The sequence below is a fragment of the Prosopis cineraria genome, unplaced genomic scaffold, assembly GCF_029017545.1.
Source record: "Prosopis cineraria cultivar Desert tree isolate PC_DT_omini unplaced genomic scaffold, ASM2901754v1 PC7, whole genome shotgun sequence".
Lineage (NCBI taxonomy): Eukaryota > Viridiplantae > Streptophyta > Magnoliopsida > Fabales > Fabaceae > Prosopis > Prosopis cineraria.
Window position 1 is genome coordinate 35,158,042 of NW_026555338.1, and position 18,821 is coordinate 35,176,862.

The following is an 18,821-nucleotide window of genomic DNA, read 5'->3' on the forward strand; positions in this document are numbered from 1 at the left end:
AGTTAATTAGTTTTTAAACCGGTTTTGTCTTCATGCCTTGCTTTGTCCAAAATCTTAATCAGCCGATGTCTTGCCATCGCGATAGCCTATAGATGCCAGGAGAGGAACTTCAATCAGATTCCAAGATATGATTTGGTCTTCCGGGAGATATATTGAAGTCTTTGATCACTGACATATGAGCTTGATGAGTCTGATTTCATTGTCGATTACGCTCTGCTAAATGTTGATGTAGTGGATTTCGTCATTTCCCCTTCGGATTTTCACCTAGCAGTGGACTTTCCGTATTGCACTATCAATTCTGGGATTTCAACGGGAAATGCAATTTAACAAAAGGGCAGATGAGCAGCTTCATTTATAGCTGCAATTTTTTCCTTGCATAATTCTTTTGGCTGTGCGTGCCCTAAATTTCAATTGGTAGGAGCGTCTAGGCACGCATCAACTAGAAAAACATGCTGTCTAACATTTGTGGTGCACCATTAGTCCAGTCAGCTAACCGTGCAATCAGCCATTCGCGTCCATTCCTCTTCTGGGGGGCCAACGATCAAGCATATATATAGACACACACATATTCCAAGACAGCAATCAATCAATCACCTTCTTTCCACGTTCAATGATGCAAGCAGAAGTGAGAGAATGAATGCGGAATCATGGGGTTTAAATCTGGATTGAAATTCTTTGGAATCTTAATAAAGACAATTCATTGATTATAGGTGACTTAATCCTGTTTGTTTGGGGAAAAAATAATGATAAGTATGTTATGTCAACTAGCTGGGGTTTGGTTGTTTAAATCTAGAAGCAAAGCAAGCATATGATGCAAGGAGTAGTCTTTTCGTCCAGTTATGCTGTGCAAACCCAATTTCTGTGGGAAAGTGTAGGTTCCAACAGTTTTGAGGGATTTAAGGAACATAAAAATGGCATGCAGTTTAGTTGTTCAAGCTTTTTATCAACAGCTCTAAGAACTGCGACCTATAAAAACCGACATGAGCATTAACCTCTTTCTACACTCAGAAGAATGGCTCGCATCGCGGTTATTTCAAATAATGTTGGTAGTGGTAAGTGGATTAGACATAGATGAGGCATCAAGAAAGTAGTAGCAGAGCCAGGTGATGTATATTCAACGTGTGAGCGTATATTTGAATACTTCAATTATTGCTTGGAATTCCTGGTGGGGGATCCAGCTTTTGAGAATCCCCCGAAAAGATGTTGCAGCCACGTAGAGAAGCTTAACATATTAGCACATCACAGAACAGGTCCTCGCAAGATTTGCTGGTGCATTCAGCTCATGGTGAAGGGGATTGCACCACCTTTGATTCCCTACAAAATTGATGATCTCCCTGTCCTTTGCGGTACCCATCTCAGTTTCCCTATTTCTGATAGCATGGATTGCTCAACGTAAGGATCTTTTTATTCAAGTGCTGATTTTTGTTAACTATTTCGTGTTTAGTCCAAAGAGAACGAACTTTGTCATTCATATATGATCGACTCATTGATGCAGCTTCCATTTTTGCAGGGTTGGTTGAGGCACATTATCTGTACTATGCACACCGCTGGCTATAAAGTTAGTTGCATTTATGATATTAACAAAAGTTGCGACATAAAACTATGATAGTCATCAAATCCAATTTGGATTAGAATGTCAATTTAAATTGGATTACCAAACTGCACTTGTATAACCAAACTATAATATTGGTAGCAGAATGAGGTAAGTCTCACTGTGTGGACTACCACTTACTGTGGTTATTAGTTTGTTTTGATAAAAAAGAAGATTCAATTCACATATGCGATCCAAATATCAGTTGAGTTACAGTTTTCCTGCCGCTATTGGGATGGCAAAATAGGATTTTGGTCATTCCATTAAAATTAAAAATCATACAAAAACAGAGGAATAGTTTAAAAAAAAAAAAGCAGCAATTTAACCAATCCCATCATCAGCCATTGCTAAAACATTTCCATCAAAGCAAGCAAAGGTGAGTGACATGGGTAAATTTAATTAGTATACTAATGAAAAAGCCACCTGCGAATCAGTTTCTTCTTTAACATCAATTCTGTCACAATCGAGCTCAAGCCATCTGAAATTGTGAGAGAAGTGAAATTCCTCTGCCTAAGAAAAAGTACCTGGTCCTTTTCATTAAAGGTTATAACCTTTTGTTTTCAATCAAAACGCACGGAAGGATTTGTGCAAGAAAAACATGATCAAGTTATATAAAAAAAAATAAACAAATTTACGCCCTAAAAGTGTATCATAGAAATTCTGATTCAAAAGTACCGTGAAATGCATGATGATTCAATTGATATATTTATTAATTTCTTTGTAAGAATAGTTTAAAATGATGATCCAGTTTTGCACAAGTATATCTCTCATATCTAATCAACACATTACACAACATACACACATCACACCTCTGGAAGAAAGAATATCTCCGCAAGGAACAAGGAAACGCAAGCCTCGTGTCATGGCATAAGATAACATGGACATTTATTTATGCTAAAACAATTTTTAAAGAGTTGTATATTTAAAATGTAAGGCATATTTAATCTTTTAACGTATAATTTTTTTTAAAATGCCTCAATTGATAATAATTTTATATTTATTATAGGATATTTAATAGTAATAAATATAAAAAAATATGATTAACTTAAAAGTAAATAATTATTTTATTGAACGATGAGATATGATTAAAAATATTTATATTTTTAAATGAAGAGGCTACCTATTTTGGTATGGTATCATATCATCCACCATTCCATTGATGTAAGGTGCTAAAGGTAAGGTAGTATTCCTTACTTTAAAGCTTAAACAAAAGAACCTTTTGGTAGAAATTTTATGTCCACATGTGCTGGGACATTTAAAAGAAAGGTGCAAAAATTTACATTCAGAAAAGACACTCGAGATAGAGACATTGCTTTTACCAGCATCCTATATATTCTTAGAGATTAATATCTTCAAAATAAAATTAACTTTCTAACTCAAAAAGGAGATAGAGCAACAACTAGATGGTTTGCTCCTGAAGAAAGTCGGGTTAGATTGGATACCGATAGCTCTGTCAACATTCACGGTGCAACTAAATGCGGGGGTCTTATTTAAAACAATCAAGAAAATTGGATCAATGGTTACTCTAGATACCCAGGTTATTATCCAAGTATGGCTACTATGATTTATGTGCATCCTGAAAGGTTTAAACATTTGTTGGTTTAAAAAATTTAAGAAAGTTAATGTCTAAACTGACTCTACAGAAGCTCTCTTGTTAATCCACAATGAATTATCTACTACCTACCCACTCACTATTATCATTAATAAAATCAGAGACTCCACTATACGCGAGACTAGACAATCACATTTGACTACACTTTTAAGGAGGCAAATAAATGTACCATTGGTTATCTCATCAAGCTTATACTGACAATTTATTATTCGTATCTTTAATATCCCGCCGTCTGATTGTTGTAATATTTTATACACTAATATAACCCATCTTATTAATTAATACGGTTTATTCATAGCCTTTCAATTAAAAAAAAAAAGGCTTGGACAAAAGAAGGATGTTGCACGATTTTTTATAAAAATATTATATCTGTGTGATAAAAAAATCTCAGAAATATTTTAAAAAATTATTCGATGGCAATTTTTCTCTGGCCACGCAATGAACGGAGCGGAGGATAATACGGTAAAAGGCAAGAGTTGTTTCCAAATTGCAACCGTCGCTCCAACAGCAAGCGTCTGCCGAACGTCTCGGACCTGAATTAAAGAATAAACAGCTGCAAAGAAAATGGCTTTAGGTGGTCGGTTAGATCGCCACCACACACGTGTCACTCTATCATCCTGGCTCCCCGACATCATTGGCCCCATCAGATTCACGCCCAACTCCACATTAAAAAATGTCACGCACTACCCAATCTGCCCTCGTGTCCTCTTCTATTTAAATTTGGCTTCTCTTCATTTTTTTCTTCTTTTCACTTTCCTTTTACTTTTCATCTCAATTATTGAATTCATTTTTAAATGATTGAAATTTGATATTTCATGAAATTATTATTAATTTAATAATAATTTCATGAAACATCAAATCCCAACCATTTAAAAATGAATCCAACGATTGATATGAAAAGTGAAGAGAAGATAAAATGGAGAGAAGTCAAGTTCAAATAAAAGAAGACATGAGGGCAAATGGGTAGTGCGTGATTGAAGAGAAGCTGGGTCCCTTCTATTTACAATAGCAGCATTGCGTTTCTTTCTATCCTTAAAATGGAATTCATTCGTGTGAATCACATCGCTTGACAATTATGCGTTCAAAAAAACTTGCGTGGCACGCTTTTTATATTTAAATGCTAAAATGAGAGAATATTTTTTGAAGGAGAGGGGCAAACTCGTAATTTAAAAAGAAGAAAGAGGGGATAAGCTTTCTTGGCCGTCCACAAGGGATTGTTGCCGCGTCGTTGGTCATCATGCAGAAAAGAAGCACGAAGCCACAAACCCTGAGGAGCCCCACCTATATATGTGTGTGCCGTCAAACAATTGTAGCAATCTACATTGTCTTTCTCTCTCCTTATTGCTTTCCGTCTTTTCCGGTGAGAAAATCAGATCAAGTATCTATACACAATGAAGCTGTCTGGCCTCCTTGCGGCCACCGTTGCTGCCACTGTCGTCTCAGTTTCGTGCCCCGCGACGATTACTCATCAGGTACCGTTCAGCTTCGCAATTTGTGGCGGGGATTCCAATTTCTTGCGAGTTTCCCCGCTTGATTGAGACTAGACTAAAAAATTGGGATCTGAGATTTTTGTGCTGGATTAGTCCTTTTTTTTAACAATTTCTTGCGTCTGTCTGTTTGTTGATTTCCTGTCGGAAAACTGATTTCAAAGACTTTTTGTTTTGCAGGATGGTTTGGCTGTGAACGGCCACAAGGAATCCTCGTCGGTGAGGTCATCATCGTCGGGTAACAAATTCGTGCCGAAATTTGACGGTTTGCGATTTATTGAAACGTTGGTCACTGCGCACAGATGAACCCAGAGCTTCTGGTTATTTTATTGTCTCGCGTTTTTATCATCTCTCCGTGGTTTTGGCCTCGAGCTGTCTGCAGACTTAATCTGATTTTATGGGCAGAGAGCTCAACTTTTTTTCCCATGTTTCGCAATTTTTCCCTTATGATTTCTAGAGTGAGAAAGAGATAAATGGTAACACTCCGGAATATAAAAAAGAAAATTCAAAAATGAAAAGTTTCTGGTTTTTCCCCTGCTTCGTATGCGTATCATTGTATTTTGATCTCTGTTTTTATCACAGTCCAATCGACTTTTATTTTTTGGTGAATATGAGAGCTTTACAATCAGTGGTCAATTACTCAAATTCATGGTGGAAAGAACTCATGTGATATTGTCTTTGCCTATAATCATGAACGGATCCTAGGAGAGCAGGGAGGAAAGGGAGAAGTAAGAAATGGGCGAGCCCATTTGGGTATCAACGCGGTTTTTAATGGAAAAACAAATTAAAAGTGTGTTTAGATTTTAATAGGAATATAAAAATTAATTATATAATAGATTTTAATTAAAGTGATTATATTATGATGTGAAGGTGTTTGAATGATAGTTTTTAAAATTAATTTTGATAAAATTAAAGAATTTTAATGATTTTAATTTAAATTAACTTTAGATGTGTAAATGACAATAAAAGACATGAGTTTTAGGGGAAATAAAATTGCGTATGATATTATTAAATTTATTTTGATTTATTTAATAAAATATAATAATGATACATTTACTGTTTTAAAAATTGTTCAGCACACATATATTGATAAGTAATATAAATTTAAATTAAATTTTATTATAAATTTATAAATGTTAATATTTAACAAGATTTTTTTATCAATGTTACAGTTTTTTTTTAATTTTTCTCACGTTTAATGTTTTGTTCTCTTTAATAATAAATAATAAATATTTTTATTTCTTTTTTTTTTTTTGTGTAGAAACTTTCCTTTTTGTCTCGAGCTGAGGCAGTCACTTTGTTGATTTGTCACAGTTCACACTCTTTGAACATTAACGTCCAGACGAAGCCAGGGACACACTTCGTAGGTTAAAAATTCTGACAAGCAATAAATGCTCAAAGGGGTATAACTGAAATTGACAAGCCGGTGAGAATAACTTAAGCAAAAATGTGATTTGGGTTTGGGGTAATATAATCAATTATGCAAAATGGAGGTGCTTGAATATTTTTCACCAAAACTTTATTTCTGGATAGATAATTGATTCTCATGGCCAATCCACAGAAAAACGAATCATAGAAAGTACAGTGGGATAGGATAGCTTTTTGAAATTCACGAACTTATGACTATTAATTAATTTTATCATATGAAGAAAAATAATGTTTAGCTTGATGAATCGTAAAAAAAAAACTATGCTAAGCACAGATTTTTTTTAAAAAAGAAATAGGTTGATTGTTGGTTGACCCAGGTTTGATGAATCGTCCCACTAACCTGACTCAGGTTCTTTGCTGCCTACAATGAAAGCTACTGAGTATTGATTATGCAAATAGTGCATAAAGTATCGCTTGGGATGGATGCTACAGTATATTCTTTGTAGGGATATGGAATCATGAGTCATGGGAGGGAAGTCCTTCAGGGGGAAGATAAACATGCAAAGACCTCCTTTATCAGCTGATCACTTTTGGCCAGGAAAGCAACAGCGCATCAGAATTTGAAAGAACCCAACCAAGCCACTCTGCCCTCTCGGCCAAGCAAAAAGCCTGTCCTTATCCCGTAAACTACTATATGCAATTTCCTTGTCATCCACTTTCTATCCCCAATTTAATGCCTGTCTTTGACTTCTCCCTCTCAGCAATCTCCACGTGCCCTGCCCGGTGAATTGGGATTTTTGCTCGACAAGCTTGTCATATCTCGTGCAGGAGATTGTCAAATAATAATAGAAACGGTGGAAAGACTTCAACTTGACGTGAGGGCGTTTGGATTATATGTTGGTTCATTATTTGTTGTCCTAACCCCGCCAATTCCAATTAATTTGCTTCCATTAATATCTGAGCGACTTGAAACCTGAGAAGTCATCAGGTTAGCATATGAATCCAAATTCAAAGAAAATTTATAAAAATACTCACAGACCACTTACTAACAAAATCTTCACAATCAGGATTTAAAACCATGAACTTATAAACATTGATTAAATTTTTATCAATTGAATCTACATTTTTTTTTTAGTATTAGAGGGTAATTTTGTGTGTGGATAAGTTCAAGTTTGACCCTTTAAAGTCGGAAGGCCCAGCCTAAGGATATTACTGCTTGCCAGCTTTCAATTTTGTTGCCTGTGTTTTTCCACCTCCTATTAATAAATATTTTTACCGGCTTTGTCAGACATATCATCAGATCATCTTTCAACTCTCCTTGTTCTATATCCTATCAAATTCCCCCTGGTAAAATCATTGTATGGTATTTTTATTTTTTATTGAGGATGTTTTGCATGTTGACTAAAACAATGGAAGAATTTTACGAAATAAAATAATGGTGTTTTTTGACTGATGGGTATTTCGATTAAATTTTTGATTTGAATGAAATTCTTTATCTGACTACGTAGAATTTTTGAATTCAAATCCAGATTTATATTTTAATTTTTTTGTTAACATCCTGATCAATTGAAATTTTAATTTCTTCAAACATCTTATTTTCCTTTTGTTTTGCTATCAATGCTTTTGTATTCTCATATATTTTTTCATGTTCTATTCTTGTCTCTTATCAATTAAAAAAATATATATAAACTCACAATTTTTTATATTTTTTATTTTCATTTTAAATTTCAACTATTTTTTTATTTAAAATTTTTTAAACTATTTAATAAAATATTTTAAATATGTGAATTTATATATGAAATTTTAAATTTAGAATTCAAATCTAAATCTACCAATCTAAAACACTGTCTAAATGAAGAACATTTTTTTTTATTTCTTACATGCAACCTCTTATTAGATTGAAGGCAATTATGCTCTAGACATGACTGATTATTAAATGAGTATCGTTGAAATACTAATTGTGAATAACTTGCTTCTAATGAGTATCCCAATTTGTTTCGTGGCATAAAGGGGTTGGGCATGAATATGAAGAAGCAAGGTGTTAACTCAGTTTTGGGTTTCTCAATGTGGGCTGTGTATTCCACGGAGTGATTTCTCCGCAACGTAAAATGAAAATTTCCGACAACCAGCGCAAGACAAATATTTTCGCAAGTAAAGCCACACTGTTCACGATCAAAGGTTAGTAATCACAATCTCTCATTTTTTGTAGATTTTTTTAAAAAAATTCACAATTTAATTATGCCTCAAAATTTTATTTTTAGAATTTTATATCTCTCTACACATTTTAATTTTTAATAGAGAATTAATGTTAAAAATACTTATAATTTAAATAGTTTAACCTAGTGTTTCTCTAGTTTTTTTTTTTACAAGAAATTGTATATTACATTCCATTACATTGAAAATATAAAAAAAAAAAACACGACAACAAACCAAGAAGGGATCATATCAGATCTCCTTCTAACAAATTCCAATGCAATCCTCTGCACAAAGCAGGGTGAGGGACCTAGATCCTACAACATACCACACTTCCCTCTATTGACATGCTTTGGCAAGTCATGCAGCTGCCTTGTTCAGGGATATCATAATCAAACCATCCTGCAAACACCCGATGAAACATGTTCCTGAGATGACTTACACTGTTTTTTTTTTTGGGGCCGACAGAGATGAATTATACAAATGGGCTGCCACATGGACCTTTGAGTCTGCCAACTGGGCTCTTAAAGTCCAGTTTTCCTTCAAGCGATACTTCTCTGGTTGGTTGTCCATGTAAAGGGGAAAAAAAAAATTGACTTGTCCTGGGCCATTTGATATACAGTGACTGATCGCTGATGTGACAATTCCATAGGATTTTTTAAGGAGTTAAATATTAAAAAATATAAAATATTTTTAATTTTTTAAGATGTAATTATGTTTTTTTTAAAGTACTTTTATTAACAATGACTTTATATTTATCATAAAATATTTAATAAAAATAAATATAAAAAATAAGATTAATTTAAAAATAAATAATTACTTTATTGAAATAAAATTTGATTACAAATGCTTACATTTTAAATAAAGAGAGTATCATTTTTTTATTTTACTTTTAACTTAGCTCTTTTCCATAACACACCCATGCATACAATCATGTCAATGTTGGATTTAAATCCAAAATATCTTTTAAATGTAAAAAAAAAAATAATATTGTCATTAAGACAACTAATTATTAACAACAACTTTTCTCCTTCATAATTGACTGTACAGTGCAAAATAAAATATTTTGTTTGGATGACACGTGCATCCCCCCTTCAAATAAATTCCACAATATTCAAAAAAAAAAAATACAGTCTCCAAGTTAACAATCGGTAGAAGTCATAAATGTAACTCTTTTGATTGTATTTATAAGATAAAGAAATATATTTTTTATTTTATATATAAGATATGTCATAGATATGTCATTAATTTTTTGTCACAAAATTCTTTTTTTAACTCCCATTCAATATTAGTGGGAAAAAGTAAATTACTAAAGTATGTATGTTTAATCTAGACAAAATTGTCAACTTATTGTATCTTCAGATACAATATATAAGATTTGAATATATATTTTAATTCCGGGAGTGAAAGTTGCTTGTCAATAAAACCAGGTGGAGGATGTCAAAAGGCATAAACAATTATCACTATTATAAAAAAAACATTAAAAGTTACTATCAAGTTTCTTTCAGCTGGACTATTTATCCATGCTGGTGAAGCATAATAAAGTGTATGATGAAAACATCACTCATTTGTTTCACTCTCGTGTAATATACTAACTACAGTGTGAATAAAATGATTTGAAATTTACATGGGCAAATGAATAGTGCAATACATATTTAAAATACATAAAAAATAGAATATATATGTGCGCGCATGCTAAACATATAATTATAGTTGTATATTATATATATTCTTTTCATTTAAAATTATAAAGACACCTTCAAAAAAAATTCAGTATCTCAAAATATAAAATACTTTAATAAAAATAAGGTTTCATTAATGATACATTTTTAACATTAACCTCTTCATATATGCTTTTATCAATTGAGCATTAAATGAAGGATTTTTTAAAAATTTATATTTTTATTTTAAAAAATAAAATTATTAAATATATTTAATAAGATTTATTGATATATAAAATTATATTTAAAAATATCTCATAATTTGAGACGAATGGGGTACACTTGAAATGTTTAAAATGGTAATTTTATCAGGTAACCTTCTAGATTTGCAAAACATATCCACATGCACCCAGCCGCTAGCAGTCCGGTGACTCTTCTCGGAGCGTTTAATCATCCATGGCCGCCGGGAAGTCAGCGTCAACTTTTTCCCAATACTTATCTTAATGATGAAGACAGAATGAAGAAAATGAAGAATAAAGAAAAAGGAGAAGCCCCTCTCCGTTGATGGTGGGCTCATTATTCCTGGTGACTAATTAATGGCCGGCTAACCATCCAACGGTCCACATTTCAGGTTCACTGCTCAGAAGATCCGCATTCACCCAATATAAATATCAATTATATAATGATCTTAAATTAGGACACGTGGATTTCGTTCTGCCTATTCCAAAGGATTCACGGATGTTAATTTAATTTAATTTAATTTAATTATTATTAATGATTATGTTTTGTTATATGGTTTGTGATACTTGTTACTTTAACATGCAAATAAGTAAATGTTATCCCTGAAAATACACGTGTATTGTGCCTACGCACACGACGTGTTCTATTTTTTTTAAGATATCATGTTCATGAATTTAAATTGATCTAAACGAGGGATGACTATCTATGCGCCGACTCCGGTGACCGCAAAATACGAGAGAGCTGAGAGATGCGGAGAATAATTGACTGGTTCAACGGAGAGAACACGTCAAATCTAGGACAGCATTTTAATGTGGGCGAGTCACCGTTAATAATCATAGAGCAGACCACCATCAGAAAATAAATTTTCTCCATTTCGATCAATTTTTCCTAGTTTCATACACAACAAGTAATAAACAAATAAATTTCATACTCCATCTTGTTTTAAAATCATAATGCATTAATATGTTTGATTTGTTTATTTAATATACAAAAATTAATCTGCAAGTCTTACTAGTTTTTCTCAATATTAAATTAGATCACTGTAATTTAATTTGTTTTGATCGAGTCTTTATAATTTGATTCATTAAACATCTTAATCCCTTAAGGTCAAAATTAATAAAGAATTATTAACTTTCCCAAAACAAAAATAATTTTGGACTTATAAAAAAGTTGATTTAATGCACTGTTTTCATCTTTATTATTTTTTAGTAAAATTCTATACATAAAAATTATTTAAAGTATAATCTAATTAAATAAATTTTCATTTATAAAAATTTTATCACTAATTCTAGAGCTGTTTAATCTTTGAATAAAAATATAAAGTTCTCAATTTTACTTTTGAAAGAATAAATTCAAGGATCCAGGAATTAAAAAATTTAATGAATCAAACTATAAGAACTTAATTAAAATGAAATAAATTGAGATACTTTGTTTAAAATTGAGAAAAATTATATAGAGACATGTATATATATTTTCCTCTTAAATTATAATTGAACACTGGAATTTCATTTTCACCTGACTAATTACGAACATTGCTGACCTAACATCAATTAGGATTAGATTATCCTTTTTCTTATTCGGATAAAGGGATTAGATTGGAGTTTATATTATTTAATAATTTAAATTATTGTCAGGGTGATAAGTGTTGAGTGAGGGGTAAGCTTAAAACTTGCATTTGAGAAGGCGGCCACTTTAATTTAACTCGAGGAATCAGAAGCACACTGGCATTGAGAATCATGCCGTTTTAACGTAAACACCAAAGAAGCAATAATGTAAGATATTGTTTTTATAATAAACAATAAACCTGTGTTTGGCTTAACAAGAAACAATACAACTATGTTTGTAATCGATATGTAGAAGTGGAAATATAAGCCTGATTTAATGTGCCACCCATCTAAATTCATTTTTATAAAAATTTAAACTTAAAAAATTAAGGATTTTTAGTATAATAAGTTTTATAGGCCTGCTTCTGTGAAAAAAACAGGCTTGAATGGCTTGCCAAGCTTGTATTGATTTAAAAAAAATTGACAATTCATTTCTTGACCTTCCAACAAAGAGGAAAACATAAATGTTTTGTAATTTATTTTCAAATTAGTTTATGAATTAAAACGAGGTTTGTGGCCATCCCATTGAATTTGTTATTTCAAAATTAAATTGTCTCTGTGATAGTGTGATAATGTAAAATAAATTTTGGTTTGGTGCCTTGATCTGTTAAGTCAGCTTACGTGTGCAGTATTTGATTCCTTGACATCTAATTTAAATTTAAATTACCGCGACTCCGTGAGTATATTGGCTGTGCTGGTATTTTTGCAATGAGAGGCTATTGTTTTCAATATATAAGACTGTTTTGATAATTTAAAATTGTTTTTTATTCTCTCATCCTATTTATGTAAGATTTATACATGCATGCATTGAGTATTAGCATGGAAAAACTTGACTTATGACTGTGATATAATTAAAGAAGTGGATTGGTTTTATTTACTCTGGATTTTATAATATTTTAATTAATTTGTAATATTATATAAAAATCTTATTGTTGAAAAAAAAAGGTTTGTGGACTTGTCTCCAGAAGACTTAAGTTTTAGAAAATAGTCAAATTTTAAAAAAAATCAAACTTATGAATTTGAATTCGTAAGAAACGGCGTAATGTCATCTTGGGGGGATGTATGTAGCATGAATTTTCATATTTCATAATCATACTTTCTCACTTTTATACATTGCATCCTTTATTTTAATATTTTAAAATTTAAATTTATTTCAATCTTGCTTTTTTAACTCATATATAAAATTTAACTTTTTAATTCAAAATTTAATAAATATTAGCCCTTAATTTTACTATACTTAGATATTAATATTATCTTTTAAAAAATAGGAACCAAAGCTTAATTTGAGTAAACTAAACTTGCATCATCCTCGTTCTGAATACTAATAAGGTATTAATCAAAAAATAATAAAAAAATAAAAATTCAATGCTCAAGAGTTAACTCATCAAATACCTTTCATTGGCTCACTATATTTGCAAGGTTGAATTAAGAAAGAAATAAAAGAAATAATGAAAGAAGAGTAATGGACTTGAAAGAGATAGCAAAAAAATTTTTTATATCAAGGACCCTAGCTCTACTACTATCCCTTCTGATGTAAGATCTTGATTCTACGACTACATACTAGTGTCATTTTATTCCTACCCTCTTTGATAAATATAATCCAAGTCTCGAGCGATGATATAGATAGGGTGAAATGTAATTTATGCATAAAAAAGGAAAACACACCTGTATTGAAAAGATGAAAATAATTATCTTATTTTTTTTAAGACATTTCTTTTATATCAAAATATAGTTGACAAAGTGTTCCAATTATATCAAGTTTTCCCTAGAGACTATTGTATTTGTAACATATTAAATTTTTTTTAAATAATTTAACTCAACCATAGTTGGGTTGCAGCCATCCAACACATTCTATATCAATAATTTCAATATAAAATATTTTATAATTGGCTTCAACTCACACACTATAACATTTCAGATAAATTTTTACCTCCCACATGCCATTAGGCTGAATCACATTTGTCCATCCTTATACTCCCAACAAGTAAACTAAATCACATTTGTCCATCCTTATACTCCCAACAAGTAAAATAAACAATTTAGTCAATTTTCAACACAAGCCAGTTATTTGGCCTTATAATCATGCCATTTTAACTAATCCAAAGTAAACCAAATATTAAAATTACAGTCATCAAAATTGTACCAAAAATAGAAATAGTTTGAAAGGTATGATTACATTTATATATTCATATAATTGACAATAAACAAAAGCCCTAATATTAGCAATATAACACATTATAAATTATAAATAAATACCCAAAAGAGACAGTGGATCTATACTACTAAGCCTTTGGGACTCCTACGTGTCACCCGTGGTTATTCTCCTGAAAATTGTTAACCACATAATGAGACTCAAAAGTTCCAGTAACCAAAGTCAATTTATGATAGTGTATACAAACAGTTAAGTGTGTGCTTACTAAGTGAGAATTAAAAATAATATAATTCCAACAAATATAAGAAATATTACAATACACACAAACACCATCCTTATATCCCTCCATTAACCTCAAGCCGTAGCCCTCATTCGGTGCTAAATTACTCGGCCAAAGGTAGATTAACCCGAGCCCTTACAAGCCACCTATTGAGCTCCAATAGGGGCGTACCACGTGGCACATAAATATAATAATAATAACAAGTCTCCCAACACCTCCCACAATAATTAAACAAATTCAAATAATATTGCACAATTATACAATATTACAAAATTCATAATTTTCTCAATAATCACCCAATTAACATGAAGTAACACTAATTATAAATTAAAAGTATGGTTACCTTGTGGCTTTTTCAATAATTATTCCTTAAAATTTCTCTCTCACCACAATCTTCACCAGTAATACAATCTATAAATAACATATTATTTATAAATATTAGTTTTAATTTTTGAAACTAATAAAATAATTCTAATAATAGAATTAAAAATATAACATAATTCTTAATCTCAATCTTAATACAATCTATAATTAATACTATTAAGTAAAATTTTTAACTCCTCTTTTAATTATCAATAAACATTAATAATCTAAAATCAACTTCTAAACTAATTTTTATTATTAAAATTTTTTTTTATTTCATAAATTCGTATCTAAAATACCCAAAATTAAAAATTGAGTCTCTAACTTAGAATTATAATCCTATAACCATAATAATTCATTTATCATCCCAAATAATCATCTAAACCTCAATAAATCAATATATTTTCAGATCTAGTTTAGAATTTGATCCATAAGTCACAGATTCAAAGATCATCAATAAATTTATATTCTAGAATATTATTATACTACTGACAACCTAAAAAACCATATTTATTTAACATAAATTCATCCCTCTTCCGGATCTTAAATTTTCTACCACTACAAACTCAGAAATCAAAGAAGAAGGATGACTAAGAAAAATTTTTAGAACACTTACTTAGTCTTGAAAAGCTTAAAATCACACCCTAAATATCCTATTAAAAACTCTTACCTTAAAAATTTAAAGATTTCGCACCGGCGACTCGTGTCTCTCTGTCTCAGCACGCACGAAGGAATGAATGAAGAAACGAAGGAACATGTGAGTTTTTATAAAAAATTCAGTGGGTCCCACATATTTTTTTATTATTTCTTCTTTTCTCTCTCTCCTTCTTTTTTTTATTATTATTATATACATAATGATTGTTGTGGGGCGGCCGAAAGCAATTTTGTTCTTCTTCTTCTTCCCCCCTTTTTTTAATACCTTTTCCCTTTTTTTATTATAATCATAATTTAATAATATTTTTTTATTTTTTTAATTATTTTTTTTTATTTTTTTAGAATTATATCCTGAGTTAGATTTAATAATCATCTCTTACTAATTTTCTTACCTCTGAATATTATTTTTTTAAAATTTCTATTAACCTAAATTAACTATTAAAATTTAAATTGGGATGTTATAGTATTTGCCACATCTTGAACTAAGGGGAACTTAAATTAGAAAGGTTTAACTTATGCCTATTTTAATTGATCCGATTCCATCCTTAACCCCCACAACTTCCCCTTCTTTTCTTTCGTTATTGATGTTTTCACCTACTTCATTATCACTTCTTAGAGTTATAGCATTAATAGGTGTTTTTGGGTTAACAACTATGTTGCTCGGAAGTGTAGATGCTTACACATTAAATGAACTAATATAACTAAAAAACATGCTCATTTGAGAAGCTAAAGCATCAAGTTTATTATTCAAATTAGCTCTCCTAAACATGTTATTCATCTCTATTTTGCAGGAAGGAATGAGATATAGAATTGCTTTCAGGATACCTTATCTTATCTCATCCTGAATATTATATATATATATATATTATTTTTTATTTTAAAAATATGAATTGAATAATTGAATATATTAATATAATTTATATTTATATTAATTTCCATTTGAATACATGCTATTCTTATTTTAAAATAAAAATCTTTTATATTGATAATTTTAATGATAAAAGGTATACCTTATAAGGCAATATTTAGATATCATTTATAACTGTTATCATAGTATGTTATGTCTCATATATATTTAACTTTAAGTTACACACTTATAGTTGTGATTGATGCGCAATAATTGTTGTGATTTATATACTTACATTGTTTTAGTTTTACACTCAATAAGTTACGTGATTTAAAATTATAATTAATGAATGTTATTATTCAAGCTTTTTTTTTATGTTGCTTGATTTATTGGGATGGCAGAATGTTTTGATTTTGTCTCGGTCTCATCTCGATTTCTGACAGGATGAGACGACTTTCATGGCAGGATAAAACATGGAATAAAAATTTGGTTTCAATTATTTTTTGATACGGGACATAAAATAAAGGTGTATTGATCCCATCCCGTTCCATAAATATCCCTACTTAAAACTACAGTCTATTGATATTGAGCCTATAAGATTAATTTAATATAAATCCAGTATTAAAAATAATATGACTTTTTGTTTATAAATTTTCTATCAATCATCGATATAATTTAAAAACTTTGATTAAGTATAATTTAAATTTTACAATTTATCAAATTAATTAAAGAATTATATAAATTAAGTTATATGAAATCAATATATTGTAAAAAATGAATTTTTTTGAGTCAGGAAACTATAAATATTGGATAGGTTTTAATTAAATTTTAGAAATTGAATTAATAATTAAAAAAATATGAACAACTACGTAGTATTTGGGGGAAAAAACGAAGAATGAAAAAGAAGGGAAAGTTAAAGCTATGGACCCATGGCCCATTGATGGAGAAGTGCGTCAATATACTCTTCCACACCTATACGGCTAGTTGTCTGCAAGAATACGAAATTCTTTTGTACTTCTTTAAAGCGAACTGTATTACGAATTATTCAATGCCTGCTCATCCACCATTCTTTGATCACGCCTTCTGTGAAAGCAGTTACAAAACATTAAACCACTTAATTAAAACGATAACTTGATTATCAATAGGGATTAAGTCTGATATAAGAAGCTAATTTTTTATAATATAGTAAATTAAAATTTAAATTTTTGTTGTAAGAGCCTGAGAGATGCCTTTATTTAATATTAATTAATCTACTTTGAACAAGATGTTTTTTAATGCAATAAAAAAAAAAGTTGATAACTTGATTGGTGTTTAATTTACTGCATTTTTATTTAAAGTTTGATAATGCACAGTAATACTATTTTAGTTTGTCAAAATCTGATTAAAAAGATCAAATAAACAGCTTTTGATTTGATGAAATTTACAGTTAATAACCTTGTCACGTTTAAGTTTTGCTTAATCATGAACAATTGTTTTATTTTTTTTTTTTTATAAGTTGAAGTCCCGGGATTTAATTATCTAAAACAGAGAGGGAGGGGGGGGGGGGGGCACAATTCTCAAGCCACATGCCACAGGCATACATGAGAATGAGAACAATTTTGCTGATTAGAAAATTCAACACGGTGAACCGAAGGCCTGGAACTTGCATCAGCACTAAAATTTACAGGCAATGTTTAACAACTAGCACAAAAGTTTAGCCAGTATTGCAGTAATTTTTTTTAAATAAGCAGCACTTTATAAAAATAAAAAAATGACAAATAAAAATCTCATAAAAAAGATTAATATTAAATTAAGATCTTTTCACAATTAAAATTTTTGAATTTAATACTCTTTCTTCCACGTTTAAATACTAAAATTCTTTTAAAAAAATAATCTGAAATTAATATTTTCACTGTCTTTACTTTTTATTCTCCCTAAAAAAAAATCTTAAGGAAAAGCAATTGAATTACAAAGAACTTTGCCAAAAACTTAAGGTGCGAACGGGGGGCATAGTAACTCCTGAATAATCCAATCTGGTTCATTGCGCCCAGTTTTAAGGAATGATGTAAAAGGAGAACTAGGATAACATCAAAATTCAAAAAGATAACTTGTTGCAATTTTTATTTTATTTACTCTTAATATTCAATACTGTTTTTATGAACAGGGGTATAAGGTTATCAGTCATCTACAACTTTTTTCACTATTTTCATTTTTAATTGGATTGCTCTCTTCTCATTAACCCAGTAAACTTGGACGAATATAACATACATTTTAGTAAAAAAAAAAAAATACATTTTTGTTAGGAAATAACTATTTTTCGCTTCCTTTACGTGACGTTTTTTATTTATTTAATAAAAATTGCTTGATATTAAAAATAAAAAATTATACTATATATAGATCATCCATTGAGTAGGTTTTGGTTTTGATATCTCTCTTTCAACTTTTTCTTAAAATATATAACTCGATAAACAATAAACATTAATATTAAAATTTTATGAAGCCGTAATTCGTCAGGTTATTTCCTCATCAGGCTTCATATTACTATAAACCAATTAAAACTAATTCAATTTACTCTAAAAATTTGATTTCAAGTTTATATAAGTAAATTAATCAGAGTGCAACTTGCAATCTGTGGGTGCCACGTCACGATATGTATATCCGGGTGCGTGGAGAGAGGGTTTGAAACCGCAGAGTCAGTCTTCATTATCATCGTATATAAAGCTCCCTCCCTCGTCTCTGTTTTGCCTCGCCCTCTGTATTTCTCACTGCTCTCTTTTCGTTTAGTCCACT

The 18,821-nt window shown here is 30.3% G+C and overlaps 1 protein-coding gene across 1 annotated transcript; it reads left to right on the forward strand.

Annotated features, from left to right (window-relative positions):
• Nucleotides 1-1,012: 1,012 nt before the first annotated feature.
• On the forward strand, nt 1,013-1,755 carry LOC129316795 (non-specific lipid-transfer protein 13-like). Its single transcript, XM_054961167.1, has 3 exons — nt 1,013-1,042; nt 1,085-1,392; nt 1,511-1,755. The coding sequence occupies exons 1-3, from the start codon at nt 1,013-1,015 to the stop codon at nt 1,518-1,520; spliced, it is 348 nt and encodes a 115-aa protein (XP_054817142.1). The 3' UTR covers nt 1,521-1,755.
• Nucleotides 1,756-18,821: the final 17,066 nt, after the last annotated feature.

What these genes read in the sequence shown, in the direction of transcription:
- LOC129316795 (XM_054961167.1), top strand. Translation starts at nt 1,013, where the DNA reads ATGGCTCGCATCGCGGTTATTTCAAATAAT. An exon ending in TCGCGGTTATTTCAAATAAT is followed by an intron (nt 1,043 to 1,084) that starts GTTGGTAGTGGT and finishes TGAGGCATCAAG; the next exon opens with AAAGTAGTAGCAGAGCCAGG.